The sequence below is a fragment of the Thunnus albacares genome, chromosome 18 (genome assembly GCF_914725855.1).
Source record: "Thunnus albacares chromosome 18, fThuAlb1.1, whole genome shotgun sequence".
Taxonomy (NCBI): Eukaryota; Metazoa; Chordata; class Actinopteri; order Scombriformes; family Scombridae; genus Thunnus; species Thunnus albacares.
In genome coordinates this window covers 8,503,056-8,522,332 of record NC_058123.1, presented here as the reverse complement: position 1 = coordinate 8,522,332, position 19,277 = coordinate 8,503,056, and the positions used below count along the sequence as shown (strand labels likewise).

Genomic DNA, 19,277 nt, shown 5'->3' with positions numbered 1-19,277 from the left:
AAGTCTCGAAAGACGTGGTCTTGTTTACTGCAGGGTTACATTAGCGTCTGATGTTTGTCTACACTGTAAACAATGTTTCCTTTTGCTTTGTTAATGGCAGTTTTGTCCTTTTCACCATTTCAGTGTTCATATTTTACGTGCTGGTGTGTGGCTGTAAACACTTAAGCATTTTGTTAAGTGTCCTTTTCCTTCAGTGTCAATCGTGGGTCATGTTTGATGTGTTGGTTGTGTTTTTAGACTCTACAGAGCAGCTTATTCCTGATCACTGAATCCAGGGTTTTACAAAAATTCTTTATGTCTCCATGAACTATTAAGATATTTGGTTGTGTTTTAGTTTTCAGTGTAGAATAGGAACTTTTCTTCCAAACTGCTGCATGAGAAGCCTCCTAACCATCTCTTCATAATACAGAGAACTTTAAGAGCAAAAAAGGAAAAGACAAATATAAACGTATCTGGTGTCACATCAGGTTTATTCATTTCAAATTTGACACAGTTATCACCCCGTTTGTTTCCTTTCCTTTGAGTGTCCTTCCGTTACTAACGTTGTTGCCGAGTGCGGCAATCAGCAATCCTCCAGACAGCACCGTGATTTGAAGCCCATCATCTTGTCTCATCCTCGTGTTCTTTGTTGGAATCAATACTTCCTCGTGTAAAAAAAAAAAAGTTACAGTCTGTATTGTAGTCAAGAGTCTTATACCAGCAGAACTGCATTGATGCAGCCGTCGTTCTCTGGGTTATTTGTCACCTGGGCATATTTACCTGAGGAATAAAAGAAATATTTTAGTTAGAAGATTATCACATAGCATGCTAGGATCTGTATTCATATTCCTTGAACCAGGTTATTGTTTAAGCTTAATGAAAGTTGGGTTTCTTGTTCACACTGATGAATGATTCTGAATTATTCCCAAAAGTAGGGATTAGACACATGACTGTAGTGCATTTAAATACACTGAATATATAGATTTATACAGAATTGATGACTCACCCCAGATGACTTTTCCTCCTTGTGTAACCAAGCCCAGCTCGCTGACGTTGACCTCGACGACTGTTCCTTTTGTGATGACTCCTAGAGACGTGTAGAGTGGCGAGGAAGGGTTCTTCTTCACTCCGAGGATGGGGAGACAGAACGTGGCCTTCAGCTCTGGATGTGTGACGTGAGCCTTCTTAAAACGCAAGCCCTTAAAGTAGAATGAGGAGAAAGAAAACGTGTTATTTAGTTTATTTACTACAGTAAAGCACGTTCACAAGTTCACGTTAATCCTGATGAAAAAGAGGTAAGTTCAAGTGTAAAATCTTACCATGGGTCTGATGAAACGCTCGTATTTTGGAGGTTTACGGGTGAAGCCGTCGCCGACGAAGCAAACTTTGGTGACCATTCTCTTCCAGGCCTTCTTTTGTCTCTTTCCGGTTCTGATGACTTTAAGCACTTCTGTTTCTCCCTGGGCACGAACCTTTGGCAGGGGCACTTCCCACTTTCCCTACAGGAGACATAACCAACAACGTTATTTCCTCACTTCTATATCACTACCGCAAAATAAACAAAAACAGGAAATCTTCAGGCTAAACAACCATGTCAGCTGATACTTACAGCCTTCTCTTTCCTCTTCTGTTTGATCATGTTGGAGAGGACTTTAGCACGAGACTGCCCCTCTCTGTCCAACAGGTAGGCTGGCACTGCTCCCTCTGGGGTCTTGTCATCGTTCTTCTGCTTCGTCTTCCTCTGTTCGTGCATTTTGATGCTGCGAAGATACGAGTCAGAATTTTTGGGTTGTTCGTCAGGCATAGCTAGCAAAAACAAGCATTGTCTTGAGTTTTCCTGCCTCCCTTCATACTCACGTCTTCTTCATCTGGATCTTCTCGGCGTGTCTCTGTTTGTGGTACAGTTTGGCCTTCAAACCGATCATCTTCCTGGCTTTGTGGGACCGCTCGTGTGCCTCACGGCTTTCCTTCTTCCTTTTCTTTTCATGGTGGTCCAGGCGGTAGCCGTGACGCTTGCGGTGCAACTCGATATGCTCGTTCTGGGGCTACAAAGGAAAAAACAAGCAGGCGATTACATTCAACTGGAAGACAAAGTATAATAAATGCACAGATTTGGTTTGGTGCATAAATCTACAGCTTCAATTCCAAAAAACATCAACTCCAACTTCAATTCCAAAGCACAAACCACTAAGAACAGTAGACTACACATTTTTTTCAATATTAAATATGTACAGTTGCATACAGAATATTTGTAGATGTTGTGAAAATTATATTGCGTGACCAATACTTCCTTGATCCAGTGGAGTCACAAGCAGGTTATATGCAAAATTAACAATGCTTTTGTCTCTGAGTTGGACATTTTATAGTTAGTGCAGCGCTTTCTGGTAGATAAACCATCTATATTTTATAAACTCTCAAAAATATCTTTGACATTTCTCTGCTGAAATTCATTTTTTACTTATTTGCCAACATATATACACCGATACAGATATGGCTGCAATAAGCTAATAAAAGCTGATTTATTGGCTAAGCTGCAGTGGGGAGCAATATGACCCAACACTTAACTGCTTAACAACAGAAGTTTGAGAAACTGCCAATAAATCAGACTGTATTTGCAAGTTTTAGCCTATATTTTTAGTGTTTATAAGTGTTAAACCAATCCAATGTGACAAACAGGGCTCCTTCAGTGGCCTTAAAATGTTTCGTACAATTGGGGCTGCTTATTTTCATTAATGATTGATCGGTTAATTAGTTTTTCAATTAATCGATTAGTTGTTTGGTCCATAAAATGTCAGAAAATGGTGAGAAGGGTGAAAAAGCTCGATCATCAAAGACAACCTTGAATGTCTTGTTTTGTCCCGACTAACAGTCCACAACCCAAAAGATATTTATGTTACTGTCATAGAAGACTAAAGAAACCAGAAAATATTCACATTTATATCTAATAAAAGATTAATCAATTATCAAAATAATTGGCGATCAGTTCAATAGTTGGCAACTAATCGATTAATCGCCTAATTGGTGCAGCTCTAAAATTGTATACCTTCCAGTTTGAAACTGTTTGGACAATGAAGCAATTTGAAGACGTCACTTGTGATGGGCATCTTTTCCCCCACAACGTTTTGACAGACTAAACAATTAAATACGATTGATCACATAAACATATCGGCAGATTAATTGATGATTAAAATAATTTCTCATTGCAGCCCTAAATCTATCTATCCATAGTTTATTCGTGTGGAAAATATATTAACAACCGAAATGCATTACGAGTATAAACAATTCAGTCTCCACTCCGGTCTGGTTGACTGTCAAACATGTCAAATGCCAATAACACGAACAAAAACAATTCAGCGACTCCCACATGTCGATCAAGTTGGTTTAAAGTTCCTAATTTCAGTCAAAATTTAGAGACTCATAATTCCTTAATTGTATAACAGGAACATATCAGTCAGATCAACACTAGACTAAATGTAATACATATTCACGCTTTTAATTAAATACTTTGACGATGTTTTCATGACATTTAACTAACTTAGGTTCAGACCCCCGCAGAGGAACACGCCATATGGACAGTAAACAACAAGTTAGCTAAACTTTCACAAAAGTCAAACTTTCACGTTCATACGCCTATTATTTCAATTGCCTCGCTTACAAGGAAGGTCAAATAGTTTCAATATAAACACTTTTTATTCACAACACCAGCGCAGAGCCGCACGTCACGCCGCCACATGTGAGCTGAAGCTAATGCTAGCACAGTATGCTAACAAGTTAAACTGCTCGATAAAAGTCAAATAACAACATTAAAAAGGTTGTATTCTTACCATTTTGGTGTTTCAAGAGTTAAATGTTACAATAAATACGTCGATGGTGGTAACAGTTGGTACAGACGCAGGATATTTGATGTTTTTTTCTTGAGGCTCGGGTCGTTTAGATGTTGTTTTCCCGAGGCCGATACTTAGAGGAAATACGTCATTCTGACGTACAGCGTTTGTCCGTCGGTCTAACATGACCGGCTTCGATTTATGTTGTGTTATGGTTGTAATATTTGGAACATGATAAATACAACATTGAGTTAATTGTAAACTTATTGATTCTATATGGTAAATTTCATATAAATTAATGCAACCACCGTAAGCTTTACAAGACATTTATTTAGCCATTTATTTATATTTTATTACAACGTTTATACTGTTTATGATAGTACACTGAAGGTGCTGTAAACTACACTTGTGTCAATAAAGCTGTTCATTTAAAGAAAAAAAATGAACGGCTTTGGCGCTTTAATGAGAAGCTTACCGCGATTACGGCTCCCATTATAACATTATCTATCAGAATTGAGTAAATAAGTGCTGCTGAACTTTATACATAGGTAACAAACAATTTTACCATCGTAAATGTCGACGGAACCTCTTTTGTGTTTATGCTCGGAACTATAAGCCTCACACGCTTGTTCCTAGGGATGTATTTTGGAGCTGTACCTCGTGAAGGCGTGACTTTTGACAGTGGTGAAAACTGAAGCTGCTTTATAGGACACTATAATGTTCATAAAGGCTTTAAGTTTGAGTTAAATTAAGTCTTGATCTGCTGGTGTCCACGCTTTTCACTCCGACTCGTTTTGCACCACTATGGCTCACCTGAAGCTTTGTCTGATTGTGTGGAACAAGCCTGGAGGACGAGCAGACATTAATATATGCGTGTTGAGCCAGTAGGACACTTAGCAGGATGATTTGGGTAAGATATAATTTGCCAAACTATGTAGTGTCACTGATAAATTATGTTAATATCGTGCTGACTCCAGAACACGTTCACTGTCTTTCACAGGGAAGGTATTTAACTGCTGGGCTGCAGTGCTGCAGATGGAGAGTGAGCTGTCATGTAAAAAGGTCTTACAGCTTTCTTCCAGGTTTGTTGTTTTTATCCAAAAAAATCAAAATAACTTTATACATTTTCCAGTTTTTGTTGACATTGTTAGAGTGAGGTGGTGGTGTCAATAATAAACATAAAGTAGAATTATCACCTTTCTGACAATGTCAACAAAAATTGAAAATGTATAAGCTTTGTAGAAGTAGGATTTATGGCAGAGCTGTTGTGGTGGATTGCACAGGTGTTCCTAATAAAGTGCTTGGTGATTGTAGATCACAGCACATAGCACATACACACACCACAGGCTTTAATTAGTTGATTAATTGATTATTCAAGCAACAGGAAATGTGCTGATTCCCAATATTGGTAATCAATTATTGGATTCAATCATTCATCAAGTATAAATGCTGTATGCTATAAATGATTACAGATATTTGTGGGGTTTTGCCATCATTATAAATCATATTTTGTTGATCAAACAATCTCACCACCTGAGGGTCCATTTAGTAGCTGAGCTCTTGATCATATCACATTATCTTCATCAGCAGATGGCGTTTGCCCTGTTTTGGTGGGAATGTAGAAAAATTTTAATTTTTTTCTGAGTGCTTATCTGAAGAAGATCAAATAAGTGATCATAAGTCTGTTTGCTAATGAAGATCATATGAGATGACTGAAAGCTCCAGAACAGCCATTTAATGGAATTAGTTTTGTCGACTGCTGTTTCCAAGGTCAAAAATGAAATTTGAAACTCAAAAATTAAACTTGAAACTAAATTTGAAATTAAGTTTTAAAACTCCACTTTGGGCTCTTGTAACTAGTACAGTAGTCATTATCTTTGACATTCTAATGACTAAATATTTAATCCTTTAATCAGTAAGATGATGGATAATATAGTCAGTAATAGAAACGTATCAGTGATTCAATCATATCATAATTATTGTGCTCCATGTTCACTTTCACAGATGATGTCAAATCATTGCGGGCTGTGGTCAACCCTGATATATCCAAGTAAGTGATTACATTCTGCAGTAGTGTCTTTCAAATGCTCTGAACATTCATTCTAGGATTCATATTAACTTGCACACTGTATCTGCAGGATCCGAAACATCGGCATCATGGCCCACATCGACGCAGGGAAGACGACAACCACAGAGAGGATGCTTTATTACTCTGGCTATACGAGAGCACTAGGAGGTGTGTACGACGGTGAAGACAAGATGTGGACATTGTTACTTCTTAATTACGCATGGATTACTGGTTCTTTTCTGTCTCTCAGTTTATTTCTGTCACTCTGTCGCTTCCAGATGTGGACGACGGAGATACAGTCACAGACTTTATGGCTCAGGAGAGGGAGCGCGGCATCACCATACAGTCAGCAGCAGTCACCTTTGATTGGAAAAGCCATAGAATAAACCTTATAGACACACCAGGTAGAAATATTCTGACAAAAATGTGAGAATAAAACAACGCAATGGAAAGGAGAAGAAGCAGCTACTCATATACTGTGTGTGTGTGTGTCTGTGTGTGTGTGCGTGCGTGCGTGTGTGGTTACAGGTCATGTTGACTTCACTCTCGAGGTGGAGCGGGCCCTTCGTGTTCTCGACGGGGCTGTCGCGGTGTTTGATGCCTCTGCTGGCGTTGAGGTCAGACCACAGCTTTCAAACTTCTTCTTTCTTCATTTAAAAACGTACTTTGTTATATAATTCGGTGCCCTCTGAACACAGTCGCCTCTGTCGCCTTGGTAACACCAACAGGCTCAGACTCTGACCGTGTGGAGACAAGCCGAGAAGCACCACGTTCCCTGTGTTTGTTTCCTGAATAAGATGGATAAGCCTGCAGCGAAGTGAGTGACTCCAACTCATACAAGTGTTTTATTACTTTTTTTTTTTTTTAAATATTCAACTGAAAACTGTCTTTTTTTTTTTCTCTCAGCTTAAGTTTTTCCATTGAGAGCATAAGACAGAAGTTGAAAGCCAATCCAGTTCTCCTCCAGGTAGGCCTTTAGAAAAAGAACATGAAAAAACTGGTTGACTCTGAAAGGTAACTTTTACACGCCATTGAAGATATTACTTTGTAATGACTGACATTAGAGATGCAGCAGTTAGTCAACTGATCATTTAGTCGATTGACAGATCATTAATAAGCAACTATTTTGACTGTTGAATAGGATTTTTTTTAAGCAAAAATGCAAAAAATTGGTTGTAGCTCCTCGAATCTCATGATTTGAAGTTTGTATGTATCGTACATGATGAACAATCATTTTTCCCTATTTTTTTGACATTTTATAGAGAAAACAATCAAGAAAATAATTGGCAGATTAATCAAAAATAATCATTTGCTGCAGCTCTAACTGAAATTAGTACTGAGGTAGAATTTAAATAGAAAAGAATACAGGTAGATAAAGCTGTGATGATTAGATCACTGATGAATGGTTTATAACAAGTTATTAAAAAAAAGTCTAAATTAATTTTATAGTATAATTTGTAATAATTCAATTGAAAAGCAAACTATACAAAGAAGGTAATAAAAGTGTGTCACCATGTAAAAAACAACCTGTTTCATAGATTCCCGTCGGCAGTGGCAAGAACTTCACCGGTGTGGTCGACTTGTTAACAAACCAGAAGCTGATGTGGAAGCTCAGATCTGCAGGTGATGATGGGCGCGTGTTTGAAATCAAACATCTCGACCAGTCGGATGAACCAGAACTCCTGCAGGAGGTCAGTGAGGCCAGGACAGCTTTAATTGAGCAGGTAAATAACCGGTCATAACATTTCAACAGAGTCAGAAATATTTATACATAGCATGTCTAGTAGTGTTGGGATGTTACAAAGTTTATATTTCTCTTCTCAATCACAGGTTGCTGATCTGGATGATGAGTTTGCTGAACTGTTGCTGACTGATTTTAGTGAGAATTTTGATGCTGTTCCTTCCATCAAAGTAAGTCTCACACACATATATATATATATATATATATATATATATATATATATATATATAAAAAACCTATAAAGTAGCACAGTTGTGAATGCAGACTAAACAGTGTTGAATGCGTCTTCAGCTCCAGGAGGCTGTGCGGCGGCTGACTCTGGCCCGTAAAGGTGTCCCGGTACTCTGTGGGAGCTCTTTGAGAAACAAAGGTGTTCAGCCTCTCTTAGATGCCATCACTGCCTACCTGCCCGCCCCCAACGAGAGGCATCATGACCTGGTGTGAGTGAACTCTTTATAACCTCTTACTGACTCATACCAGAGTTGTTATGACATGGAGTTAAAGGACAAGTCCAACATGATTGAAATTTTAGTCCTGGTTCTGCATTCCAATACTAAACGATTAGTTTTAACACTAGAACCGCCACGGGGTAAAATTGACCTATATATGAAATGCATTTATTTCCACACGGTTTATATCTAAACATTTTATGTTGCTAGGCAACAGCATTCGTTGGAGTGTGTGATCTGACAACTATGTCAAGTCATAACTAAATGATAAAAAGAGCAGGATGTCTGCTCAAAGTGTCTTTGACGGACACGTATAATCACATGTGTTCAACTAAGGATGATTTATCCTACTCACAAAGGTTTATTGTCTGTAAAACTTATTTTTAGTTAATTGATTATTCATTCATTTTTGATTTGCTATGTTACAGTTTATTGTTTATAGGCTATTTAGCCTAATTTGCCTGATCAACCACAGAGATTATCAGTTATTGTATTTGTGCATTTGTGTTTTTGAATATTTACATTATGGCTGTAAAATTCTATAGGTTGGAGTTAGTGATCTTTAATACAACTTTATTAAATTTGGCTGCAGGCTTTTCATCTATTCTGACTGAATTTAAGGTCTGTGGAGTAGTTTCTTTGCCTCGTCACTTGAAATATAAGGGGTATGAATGATCCTGAGTTCTGCAAAACTGATTTACAAATGTCTTCTACTGTGGTGCAAAAAAGTTGCTCACAAATTAATGTTATAAGGATGGAAAATGTATAAAAATGTAATCATATCATGCTGGAATTGTCCTTTAAGTTCATCTACCTCAAGGAACTTTGCTGCACTATTGAAAATATGTTCCTATATATGTTTGATCACTGCTGTCTTACTGTCTGCTTCAACCCTTTAAGCTCTGTTCATCATTCTTCATCCTGCAGACGGTGGTACAAGGACGACTTATGTGCTCTGGCCTTCAAGGTTCTCCATGACAAGCAGCGTGGTCCTCTGGTTTTTCTTAGGATCTACTCTGGTACTCTGAAACCACAGACAGCCGTCCATAACATCAACAGGAACAACACGTATGTTCCCCTGACCTCCAGCAGTATATTCCCATCGTGCTAATCAGTTTTGGTCAGAATCAGTATTATGATATGTCAGAACTTTAATTACTTTTTGGCCATGTTGTCTAGTGAGAGGATGAGCAGGCTGCTGGTGCCGTTTGCTGATCAACATGTAGAAATCCCCTCGATGACAGCGGGAAACATCGCTCTGACTGTTGGACTCAAGCAGGTACTTTACACCATCATACGGCTTATTCCTTATTTGCTATTTTGAAGACTTTCCCTATTGAAAGGTTATTTACGTTGTATGTTTTCCACTTTTAAGACCGTAACAGGGGACACCATTGTGTCATCCAAAGCTTCGGCAGCAGCTGCAGCCCGTCGAGCCCAAAATGACGGCGGGACGGGAAAGAAACGCGGGGAACATGCTAGCGTGGTCCTTTCAGGGGTGGAGGTCCCCGATCCTGTCTTCTTCTGCACCATAGAACCGCCCACCATGGCCAAACAGGCTGGTCAGTGACAGTGATTATAGCTTTGTTACTCATGCGTTAGAGCTTAACTATGCTTCAGCAACCTTGTAGTCACTCACACATGCTATTTTTTCTTCCTGAAAGACCTTGAGAATGCACTGAACTGCCTCCAGAGAGAAGACCCCAGCCTTAAAGTCAGGGTTGACCCCGATTCTGGGCAGGTAATACCATCATTGGATTAGCTGGGACTTTCTTTAGTCAGAGCATATGTCACAATGAGTCAACTAAATGTCTTTCTGCATATCCGCCCTCAGACCATTTTGTGTGGGATGGGAGAGTTGCACATTGAGATCATCCATGATCGGATCAGAAGAGAGTATGGCATTGAGACTCACCTTGGACCACTACAGGTGGCTTATAGGGAGACTATTCTCCATGAGGTCTCTACTACAGGTAAAACAGTCTGCACATTAGGTTATGGGTGAGGGGAGAGATAATTATTGTTAACTCCATACTGTAATTGGATTTTCCTGCTTTACTTATGATGTAGATACGTTGGATCGGACAGTTGGGGACAGAAGACATGTTGTGACAGTGGAGCTGGCCGTCAGACCTCTTAAGGTCTTCTCTACGAGTGGTTCATGTGAATTAGCATTCACAGAGGAAGTTGATGGGCAGTTATCAACAGAAGTGAAAGAGGCAGTAGAGAATGGAGTGCACAGCTCATATCTCCAAGGTAACATTGAAGGAAACTCATTCCTTCTCTTTTGTAAAGTCCCTGAAAACCCAAAGCAAAGTATTTCTCTCCGACATGAAATGACATGGATGACTAAATTAACAACAATCACAATTCAAGTTTCTAAAGTGTTGCTGGAGTTTTGACCTCTTCAAATAATCAAAACTATTCTGGCAGACAATTATGTATAGTAGAAAACAGGTTTTCAGGGTCTAAAACCTATCCCGCCCTTCATGTATTGCCAGATTGTATTATTGAAGAAGTAACAGGGTTCATTTTTATACTTGCTTCCACCTTTAGGTCCGTTGCTAGGCTACCCTGTGCAGGGTGTATCTACACTGATTCAAAGTGTCAACATGGAATCAGGAACATCTCCAGCCATGGTGTCCGCCTGCGTGTCTCGTTGCATGCTGAAGGTAAACCATCATGAGTTCAATGCCTTTACTGGAAACTACAGGGTTATTAAAGGATACAGTATGGCTGGTGATTGTCAGCAAATCTCATGTGCAGAGTCAAACCAACAATGAATTGATTCTATTTATAAATATTGTGCCTGACATATCTTATTCCTCTGTGCCGTAGACCTCTGTTGTTGTCCAAAAACTATTAAAGCTACATCAATAAGCGCCAAAAACCGCTGCACTGGGTGACATGTTCCTTGGCCCTGAAGAGTTTGGTCATCTTTAGAAAGTGCTCCAAGACTGAGATCCCATTTTCAGTCTCCAGAGGAGCAGCAAACGCCACTGCACATTATAAAGAACTTAAAAGTCAAGAGACTGTGATATGTAGCACAACAAGCTAGGGATGCGCTGGAAACTTAACCACCTTCCCGCGCATATTCAATGGCATCTGCCTTACACAGAACTACTCCCCGGAGACTGAAAACGTGATCGCTGTTATTAGTCTTTGGAGCCGTTTCTAAACAAACTAATCTGCCCAAACTCCTATTCACGTTTTTGAACAACGGAGGTCTACGGCAGAGAGGAATAAGATTTATCAAGCTTTGGACAAAACACACACTTATCAGTTGGATCACTTCATCGTTGGTTTGGTTCTGCGTGTGAGATTTGCTGACAATAAGAAAAATAATAGATAAGTCACACTTCTGTTACTGCCTGACACAGGCCCTGAGGCTAGGAGGAGGGCAGGTCCTGGAGCCTGTGATGTCAATGGAGGTGACAGTCGGAGAGGAACACCTCGGCTCTGTGCTGGGGGACTTGGCCCAAAGACGAGGAACGGTCAGAGACATCCAGAGTCGTCATGACAACAAGGTGCTGCTTGCAACTGTGCCGCTGGCTGAGATGATGGTGAGTTGAAGATAACATCTGAACGAAACGTTTTGTCTGCTGTTGCTTTCGGTGTTATGCATCACCCTGAAAATTATCTATTATTCAAAAGGGTTACTCCACCATCCTGCGAACACTGACATCCGGCAACGCCACCTTCTCCCTGGAGCTGGACACCTATGAGGCCATGAACCCACAGGACCAAAACACCCTCCTCAAAAGAATGTCTGGTCTACTGTGATCCCTTGTTCTCAACACTGTGCAACTGTTCAGCAATGGGACTAATGGCCTTCTGAGACAGAGGCATGGCTTTTAGCCAAACAGACTTTTACAGACTATTGATAAGTAATCTGATTAAACTGTAATTTATAGTGTGAATATCTACTGCAGGACACAGATGACAATACAGATAATGTACCATGTTATTGGTTGGATGCAAAATAAATTATTTCATCTGTTTTTTTTGAATATCAAAACACCAGACTTTGATAAAATTTTTACATTTTTTTATTCACAATCACTTATATAAACATTTAAAAAAGAGTGCATTCATTGATTCACGGTTTTTATGGCATTTGATGTCATCGAGAGTTCTGTAGAGTAGATTTAAAAAGGATGATGTGTCTCAGGGCACATGCACAGTACGGTGATATCACTACAAAGGCAGTTCATTTGATATCTGTTTAAAATACAAGCATGGAGTTGATAGTGTATGCGTTTGGTTCCCTTTCTCTGCAGCGGATGACGAGTGTTCTCAGAAACCCTTGTACTCACGGGGACAGTAGCTGGAAAACAAGGGCTCAGCTGGGATCCCACGCCTTAGATAAGAAAAGAAATATGTTATTATGATGTAGATACGTTGGATCTATGCAGACTAGCATTGATGTAGATGCAAATTAATAACTTTAGATACTTACTCGACCATACGACAGCGGTGCATGGACAGTCTGTTGTAGGCGTCACTGATGTCCGTCACATCCTTGGCGCTCCATAGCCGCTCTGCCACAGCACTGGCACGAGGCCTGGGAATGACAGAAGACAAGGAAAAATCCATCATGTGATGTGTCAAGGTTCAAAATACACTAATTTTCTGATAAGAGTTTATATTAGAATCACATGAGTCTTACCAAAGTCTGGGTGTCAGGTTGGTGGCGTCCACATACTCTCCCCACAAACAGGCCTCTCCGCCAATCACAAGCTTCTTCTGTTCTTCAGTTCCTGTTTTAAAAAATGATTATATGATGAGATAAAGAAGAACAAGCAACATCCAGTGTATCTTAACTCCACTGGACTGCAGTGATAAAAAGAAAATGTTTAATTTAACTGAATTGCAATTATACAGTGATTTTTTCTCCCCTCTAATAATGAAATATTTAGATATTTTCCGTTTTTTTCATTCAACAGGCTTACACATATTTGCACAGGAGTGACCGTGATATTTCATATCTATGTCAAGAGTCCAAAAGGAAGGTAATAAAATCTGAGTCAGGCCAACAACACAGCAATAAAACAATGATATGAGTGAGGCAAAGTCCCAAAAAGAAGAAATGAGACAATGTTGGATAACAAATGACCACTAAAAATGAGTCAGCAAAAAAACAAAAAAACAAACCTGTTTTCTCGCAGAGCAAACAAATCAATAATGCAGACACAAACCCTTGAAATCCTGCGGGTCGGCCTTGTAATGTCCCTGCCAGTCCTGGCCGTAGGAGATACGGTTCAGGTACCAGGGAGTGGACAGCAGGGTCTGGTACCCTGATGCTGTAACATTTGCCATCTCATTCTGGTATTGCTGCTGGTTTCCTTTCCAGACGTGGATAAGTGTGTCTGGTTTCAGCTACACAGCACACATACATACATGTCTCAGCAAGATTAAAAAGAAAAACGGGGGAAGACCGAAGTCAAAAATGTCAGAGCAGAAGTTTCTGCCTACTGTGTATATCCCTTATTATTATGTGCTCAACATCATGTCACATGATCTGCACAGTGACTTTCCTAAAGAAATTTGAAACAAACAAACAAACAAACCAAAACAAGGTTCAGTCCGACTAGGTCCAGGTGTATGGAGGACCAACTCTGACGTATTTGCTGTTGGATTTGAACCCAAGACATTCTTGCTGTGTGCAATGTTTTTCCATGTGACATTATTTTGTAATTAATTTATTTCTCATTTGAAATTGAGAATTTAATTGTTTCTTTTTTATTTTCCCCAAATACACCAGGATTGATCCTCCACAGTGGTGAATTACATCAACCCAAGAAAAAAAAAAAAAAAAAAAAACACATCTGAAACCACCAACCACTCTGCCCCATGTTCATTTCTGATGCTGACTCTCTTGCCTTGTCACAACTGTGCACTTTTCAAGCGTAAGCCTGTTGAACAAAATCCTGTATTGTTTTTTTTTGCCTCAACAAATTGTGCAAGATAAAAAGTTTTCCCATACCAAATGATGTGATTTAGAATAAGACATTATTTTTTTATGAAAACTGACCGTCGAAGTTGAGCGGCTCAACCTTGTAGTACTTCTGCCAGTCCTGTGCGTAGCTAATGTAATCTAGGTACCATGGGGCGGAGAGGATGGTGGTGTATCCTGCTGCCGTCACCTTGCGCATCTCCTCATTAGTCTCGCTGCCGATCCACACATGCACTACTGTGTCTGACTTTAGCTGGAATAGTTACAAGCCAAGCTAATGTACTTAGATATAACACGAGTTTGACATTTTGGGAAACATGCTTATTTGCTTTCTTACCGAGAGTTAAATGAGAAGATTGATATCCGTCTCATGTCTGCGGTAAATAAGAAGCTACCGCTACCAGCTGGTTAGCTTAAGTTAGCATACAGACTGGAAAGTACACAATGTGTCTTTCATAGTTTTTGTTTAGATTAAACAAGCAAGACCTAACAAGTTAATGCTAAACCTTTGGAGGTCCTGGTAGGCAAGTTGGACAGAATGAGGCTAGCCGTCTCCCCCCCGTTTCCAGTCTTTGTGCTAAGCTACGCTAAACTAAGCACCTGCTGATGCTACCTTCAAGTTTATAGTGTACAGACAGGAGTGGTATCAATCTTTTCATCTAACTTTCAGCGAGAAAGCAAATAAGCTTATTTTCCAAAATGTCGAACTATTCCTTTAACAGGATAAAAAAAACAAAAATTATTTAAATAAATCTTAAAACAACTGAAACAAAAATCAAAACCATGGCATCATCTTAAAATGTATAGACATGACCTATAAATTGTGATAAAGTACTCACATACTCAAATACTCACATTTTGACATCTTGGTCTAGTTAGCCTATAAAAATCCTTTATTCTTAACTGTAATATGGAAATAACTTCATGAGTTTAGCATTACACGCCATTTCTCCTCAGTTACCTTAACACCATTGTCAAAGACCTCCTGCCAGATCATGTAGCCCTTCTTGGTAGTGGTGACGATATCCAAGAGTCTATCAGATCAGAAAAAAAAAGGTGAAAAAGAAAATCAACTTCCTTCTCTTTTAATTAAGGTATTGAACTTGATGAGTGTAATGTTGAACAAGCAGCACACTTGTATCTAAATGAGCAACACACCTTTGGATATAGAACGATTCCAGTTTGCTGTAGTCTTGTTCAAAGCCGTGCTGTTCCATGAACCTCTGAATGTCTGGGTTGGATTTCCTGAACAAACACAGCAGACAATATTAACTACTGTCTAATCTTTAATACTAAAGGAGAAGATTTTGACATTGTGCACACAGTCTCACCAGCAGGTGAAGTCCACCTCGTCACCTCCCAGATGAACGTAGGCATCAGGGAACACGGCGCTGATCTCCTTGAAGAACTGCTTCATGAAGTCATACGTGGTGTTCAGAATGGGGTTGACGGGTCCGAAGGTGCCAGAAGGCGTGGAGCCAGAGTAACAGGGTGTGAGCAGATCTGCCTGGCCTGAGAGGCAAACAAGTCGAGTAGATGTTCAATTTTCATGCTTTATTATTATTATTATATCAAACATAAAATTGCTGAATGATTCCAAATCTAATTTTAGAAGAATAAAACATTTCTCTCCATCTACATTTTATAAAACTCACCTTTGCCCCAAGACTGTGTGTGTCCTGGAGTGTCGAACTCTGGGATGACCCGAATGCCTCTCAGACGAGCAAACTCAATAACCATCTTCACGTCAGCAGGTGTATACACGTGTGTGTATGGATGGTAAGCTCCCTGTGAACAGTTGAATGAACACGCTCGTCTGATGGACTGTGACAAATACAATGTCCTCTTATGAAAAACTAATTGTCTTTTCTGAGATTTAAAAAAGGGATCATCACATGCTTTTTGTGATTTTTCTGTCATTTATATACTGTTATAATGTCGGATGTCTATGTTAAACATGGTCAAAGTTCCAAAACTTGAGGTGAACCCATGTAAAAATGATCTCTAAAAGGCTGTCGGTGTGTCCACTTGCATATTTCGGACTGGATTTGGGCTGAAATATGTACAGATGTATTTGAGAAGTTTCCATTTTGAGTTCAGAATGAGAAAAAGAAGTAAAATCCTGCCATTACTGTTTGTTTATGTAGCCTCATCTGGGCTCATTGGGAGGGGGCCCTTAAAGAAACAGGCGCTAAAACGGCCTGTTTCAGACAGAGGCTGAACTGAGGGGACGCATAAAGAGCCAGTATAAGATAAATAAGTAGTTTTTTTTCTGTAAATCATGCAAAGATGTTGCAGGAGAGCTGTTATGTCCTCTTTAACACCAATAACCAGTCTTACTCACCTGCTGACTCAGCTGTGGGAACGTTCGGCTCAGATAAGGGAAGGATGGATCATCGACGATGTGCCAGTGGAAAACATTGAACTTGTTCATTGCCATCGTTTCCTGTATGAATGAAGCAAGTAAAAAATATTAAAAAAGGTAAATTAAATTAAAAATGAGAGAACAAAATAAGAAGGTCTTACTAACGTACCAGATTAGCCAAGATGACTTTAATGGGCAAGAAGTGCCGAGAGCTGTCCAGTAAGATGCCTCTATGTGCAAATCTGGGGAAGTCGCTGACTGTGGTTGAATTGATGCTTTTCTGAAAAGACACAAATCAGCTCAGGTTAAAAACCTAGCTTACATACAGATGACCCATTTTAAATCTTAAGCACATGAAAATGTCCTCATTATGATTACAAAGTTAAACACAATCATGTTGCTCTTCACTTACGGCTCCATATTCATCTTCATACACCAACTGGCTGAAAGTTTCCAGACCTAAAAAAAAAAAAAAACATGGAAAATAATTTTGCAATGCAAAATCATGTACAGAGAGATGATGCATCTGGGATGTTTTTATGATGCCATACAATTAAGTTGTCATGATGACCTAATTGATATGTGGGCAAAGTTCCACATAATAAACACACACAGTTACAGGCCATGACAGCGATTTTGCACTGCAGTTCAAAACAAAGTGCAACATCACATCAGACTCATTTCATTCTTTTTTTCCAGCAAAATAAATTTTGAAAGCACATATCGTAACTTTGATAATCATTTAAAACAATATTTTGACATTTTGGTAAATATTCTTATCTATCTTATATCTTTTTTTCAGTTTAACAAACAGGATATCAAATGTTGATTAGAGAGCTTCAGAGGTGCTGGTAGGTAGATTTTGTTACCTTTTGACATAGACAGGCTAGTTGTTTTCCCATTTCCAGTTTTTAATGCTAAGCTAAGCGGAGCTAAACGTCTCCTGGCTGCTTCATATTTACCGTACGGACATGAAAGTGGAATCAGTCTTCTCATCTGACTCTCAGCAAGAAAGTGAATATTTGACAAAATATTTGACAAAATATTGAATTATTCCTTCAAGCCAATTATCAAGTAAAAATTCCAGCTTCTTAATTGTGAGACTATATTCTCTGTTTTATATCATTGTAAATTGAGTATCTTTGGGTTCTACTGGTTGAACAGGAAAAAAAAAGCATTTTAAAAGATATCATCTCGGGCTTCAGATTAATCGTGAAGGTCCTTCCTCCCTTATTTTTCGGATATCTAATAGACCGAATGATAACTGGATTTCTTGAAACATTATCAACAGATTAATTGATAAAGGAAATGATAGCTAGTTGCAGCTCAAATGCAGAGTTTGCTTTGATATTGTGAAATAACATGCAAAAATATCCTACCGTGCAGGGCTCCCCAGACCTTTGGTGCTTTCAGTACAGCATACGGCTGATCCACGGACAGTTCATCTGTGGACACAAACAGTTGTGCACGTATGTCATCACAGCTGAACAGGTGGTTATTATATAGCACAGAATATATAATATATTTAAATATTCTAACTGTTGTTTAAATTGTTGCTCTTTTATTTTCTTTAAAAAAAATGTGTTATGCACTTTGTGTAAAAGGTGCTATATAAAGTGTACACTTATATATAATATAGAATGATACAGTACTTTTACTATTAATCTACCCAATCTACCTCACATGTATTTGTTAGTGATAGAAACAAACAATATTATACACTATAATAATATAAGTCTGCATAACGAGTACTTTCTCTTCTTCTTCTGTACTTTTACTCACGTAACATTTTCAATTCATGACTTTTACTTGTAATTGAGTATTTTTAGACAACAGTGTTTCTGCTTTTACTTAAATAAAGGATCTGAGAGCTTTGTTCACCACTGCAAAAAGCCTTAAATAGCAATAGATGAACATTATAATTAGTCTGCTGCAGATAACAGCATGCATCTTCCACTTCTGCAGAAGTACCAGAGTAATATTGATCAACTCAGAATAGGGAAGTGAAGACACTCACATGACTCGTCAGAAGTCAGACCGGGATAACCGTCACACTCAGCGTCAGGTGATGTGATCCACACCTGCAGCTCTGTCACCTCAGATGGACCTGCTCGCCATCTTTTGCTCGGCCCCTGCCTTTTAGCACCTCCAAACATATACTCATAATACCTGTTGATTGAGACAGGTGACACCTTGTTTATCCTGCCGGTCCCTGAATGCAGCACAGCGCGTTGTTTTCGTATAACAAAGACAGAAAGAGAAACTAAATGAAATCCAGCTCCTTACCTCCTGTAGGCGTCCTGAAGGAGGCCACAGCTCGGGCCAGCGGATGAGGCTTTGGCATCAACTATTTTAAAGGTGATGCTGGTCAACTTGAATGAAACCTCTGAGATCTGCACTTTCTGCGGAAGAGGCCACAGTGAACCGTATTTTGAAGGCTGAGCTGCGAGCTCAGCCTCTTCGTCGATGTCGACGTCGTTGTACTGAAACCCCCGGCAAGCGGAAAAGACCAGCAACAGCGCCGCAAACTTCAGAGAAGCCGTCATGTTGATGGAAGACATCTGTGTCACAAGACCTGGTGAGCAGATAGCAGCATTATAAGGAGTGAGCGGGGTGTCATGTGAAAGTCTTCTTCTTCTTCTTTCGATTAGTCAAACTAGACGCTACAATGGCATTTGCTGCCCTCTACTGTTTGTTATTGTTGGGCCGCCGAATTTCCGTCCCCAGGACATTACATGCATAAATATGCATGAAAAATGATCTGTATAATACATTATATTATCAAGCAAAGTGTCCTGCACTCTCTCCTAATTGCAATTTGAAGACACACCATGTAAAACCTTAATAAAAACTACCTAAAAGACTACCTAAAAAATAGGATTTCAGCCCGTCCCC

The 19,277-nt window shown here is 39.3% G+C and overlaps 3 protein-coding genes across 4 annotated transcripts; 1 reads left to right on the top strand and 2 right to left on the bottom strand.

The window, feature by feature from the left end:
* Positions 1-451: 451 nt before the first annotated feature.
* On the bottom strand, positions 452-3,963 carry nsa2 (NSA2 ribosome biogenesis homolog (S. cerevisiae)). The gene is made up of 6 exons (XM_044333268.1): positions 3,804-3,963; positions 1,837-2,024; positions 1,589-1,739; positions 1,299-1,478; positions 986-1,178; positions 452-759 (listed from the first exon to the last, which is right to left on the bottom strand). Exons 1-6 carry the CDS (start codon positions 3,804-3,806, stop codon positions 692-694), a joined length of 783 nt encoding a protein of 260 aa, XP_044189203.1. The 5' UTR covers positions 3,807-3,963; the 3' UTR covers positions 452-691.
* Positions 3,964-4,259: 296 nt separating this feature from the next.
* gfm2 (GTP dependent ribosome recycling factor mitochondrial 2) lies at positions 4,260-12,086 on the top strand. Its single transcript, XM_044333264.1, has 20 exons — positions 4,260-4,713; positions 4,804-4,885; positions 5,808-5,853; positions 5,942-6,039; positions 6,150-6,275; positions 6,400-6,488; positions 6,600-6,688; positions 6,778-6,838; positions 7,410-7,595; positions 7,702-7,782; positions 7,904-8,052; positions 8,989-9,129; positions 9,241-9,340; positions 9,437-9,623; positions 9,726-9,802; positions 9,896-10,034; positions 10,132-10,317; positions 10,618-10,733; positions 11,442-11,624; positions 11,716-12,086. The coding sequence occupies exons 1-20, from the start codon at positions 4,705-4,707 to the stop codon at positions 11,842-11,844; spliced, it is 2,274 nt and encodes a 757-aa protein (XP_044189199.1). The 5' UTR covers positions 4,260-4,704; the 3' UTR covers positions 11,845-12,086.
* Positions 12,087-12,092: 6 nt separating this feature from the next.
* On the bottom strand, positions 12,093-19,024 carry hexb (hexosaminidase B (beta polypeptide)). Of its 2 annotated transcripts, none has more exons than XM_044333267.1 (14): positions 18,669-19,024; positions 18,400-18,551; positions 17,762-17,827; positions 16,795-16,841; positions 16,552-16,662; positions 16,362-16,463; positions 15,673-15,805; positions 15,349-15,529; positions 15,176-15,262; positions 14,979-15,051; positions 14,096-14,270; positions 12,731-12,821; positions 12,521-12,625; positions 12,093-12,421 (listed from the first exon to the last, which is right to left on the bottom strand). In XM_044333267.1, the coding sequence occupies exons 1-14, from the start codon at positions 18,941-18,943 to the stop codon at positions 12,358-12,360; spliced, it is 1,662 nt and encodes a 553-aa protein (XP_044189202.1). In that variant the 5' UTR covers positions 18,944-19,024; the 3' UTR covers positions 12,093-12,357. The 2 variants fall into 2 exon arrangements, with proteins under 2 accessions (XP_044189202.1, XP_044189201.1); XM_044333266.1 differs by lacking the exon at positions 14,096-14,270 and adding an exon at positions 13,260-13,440.
* Positions 19,025-19,277: the final 253 nt, after the last annotated feature.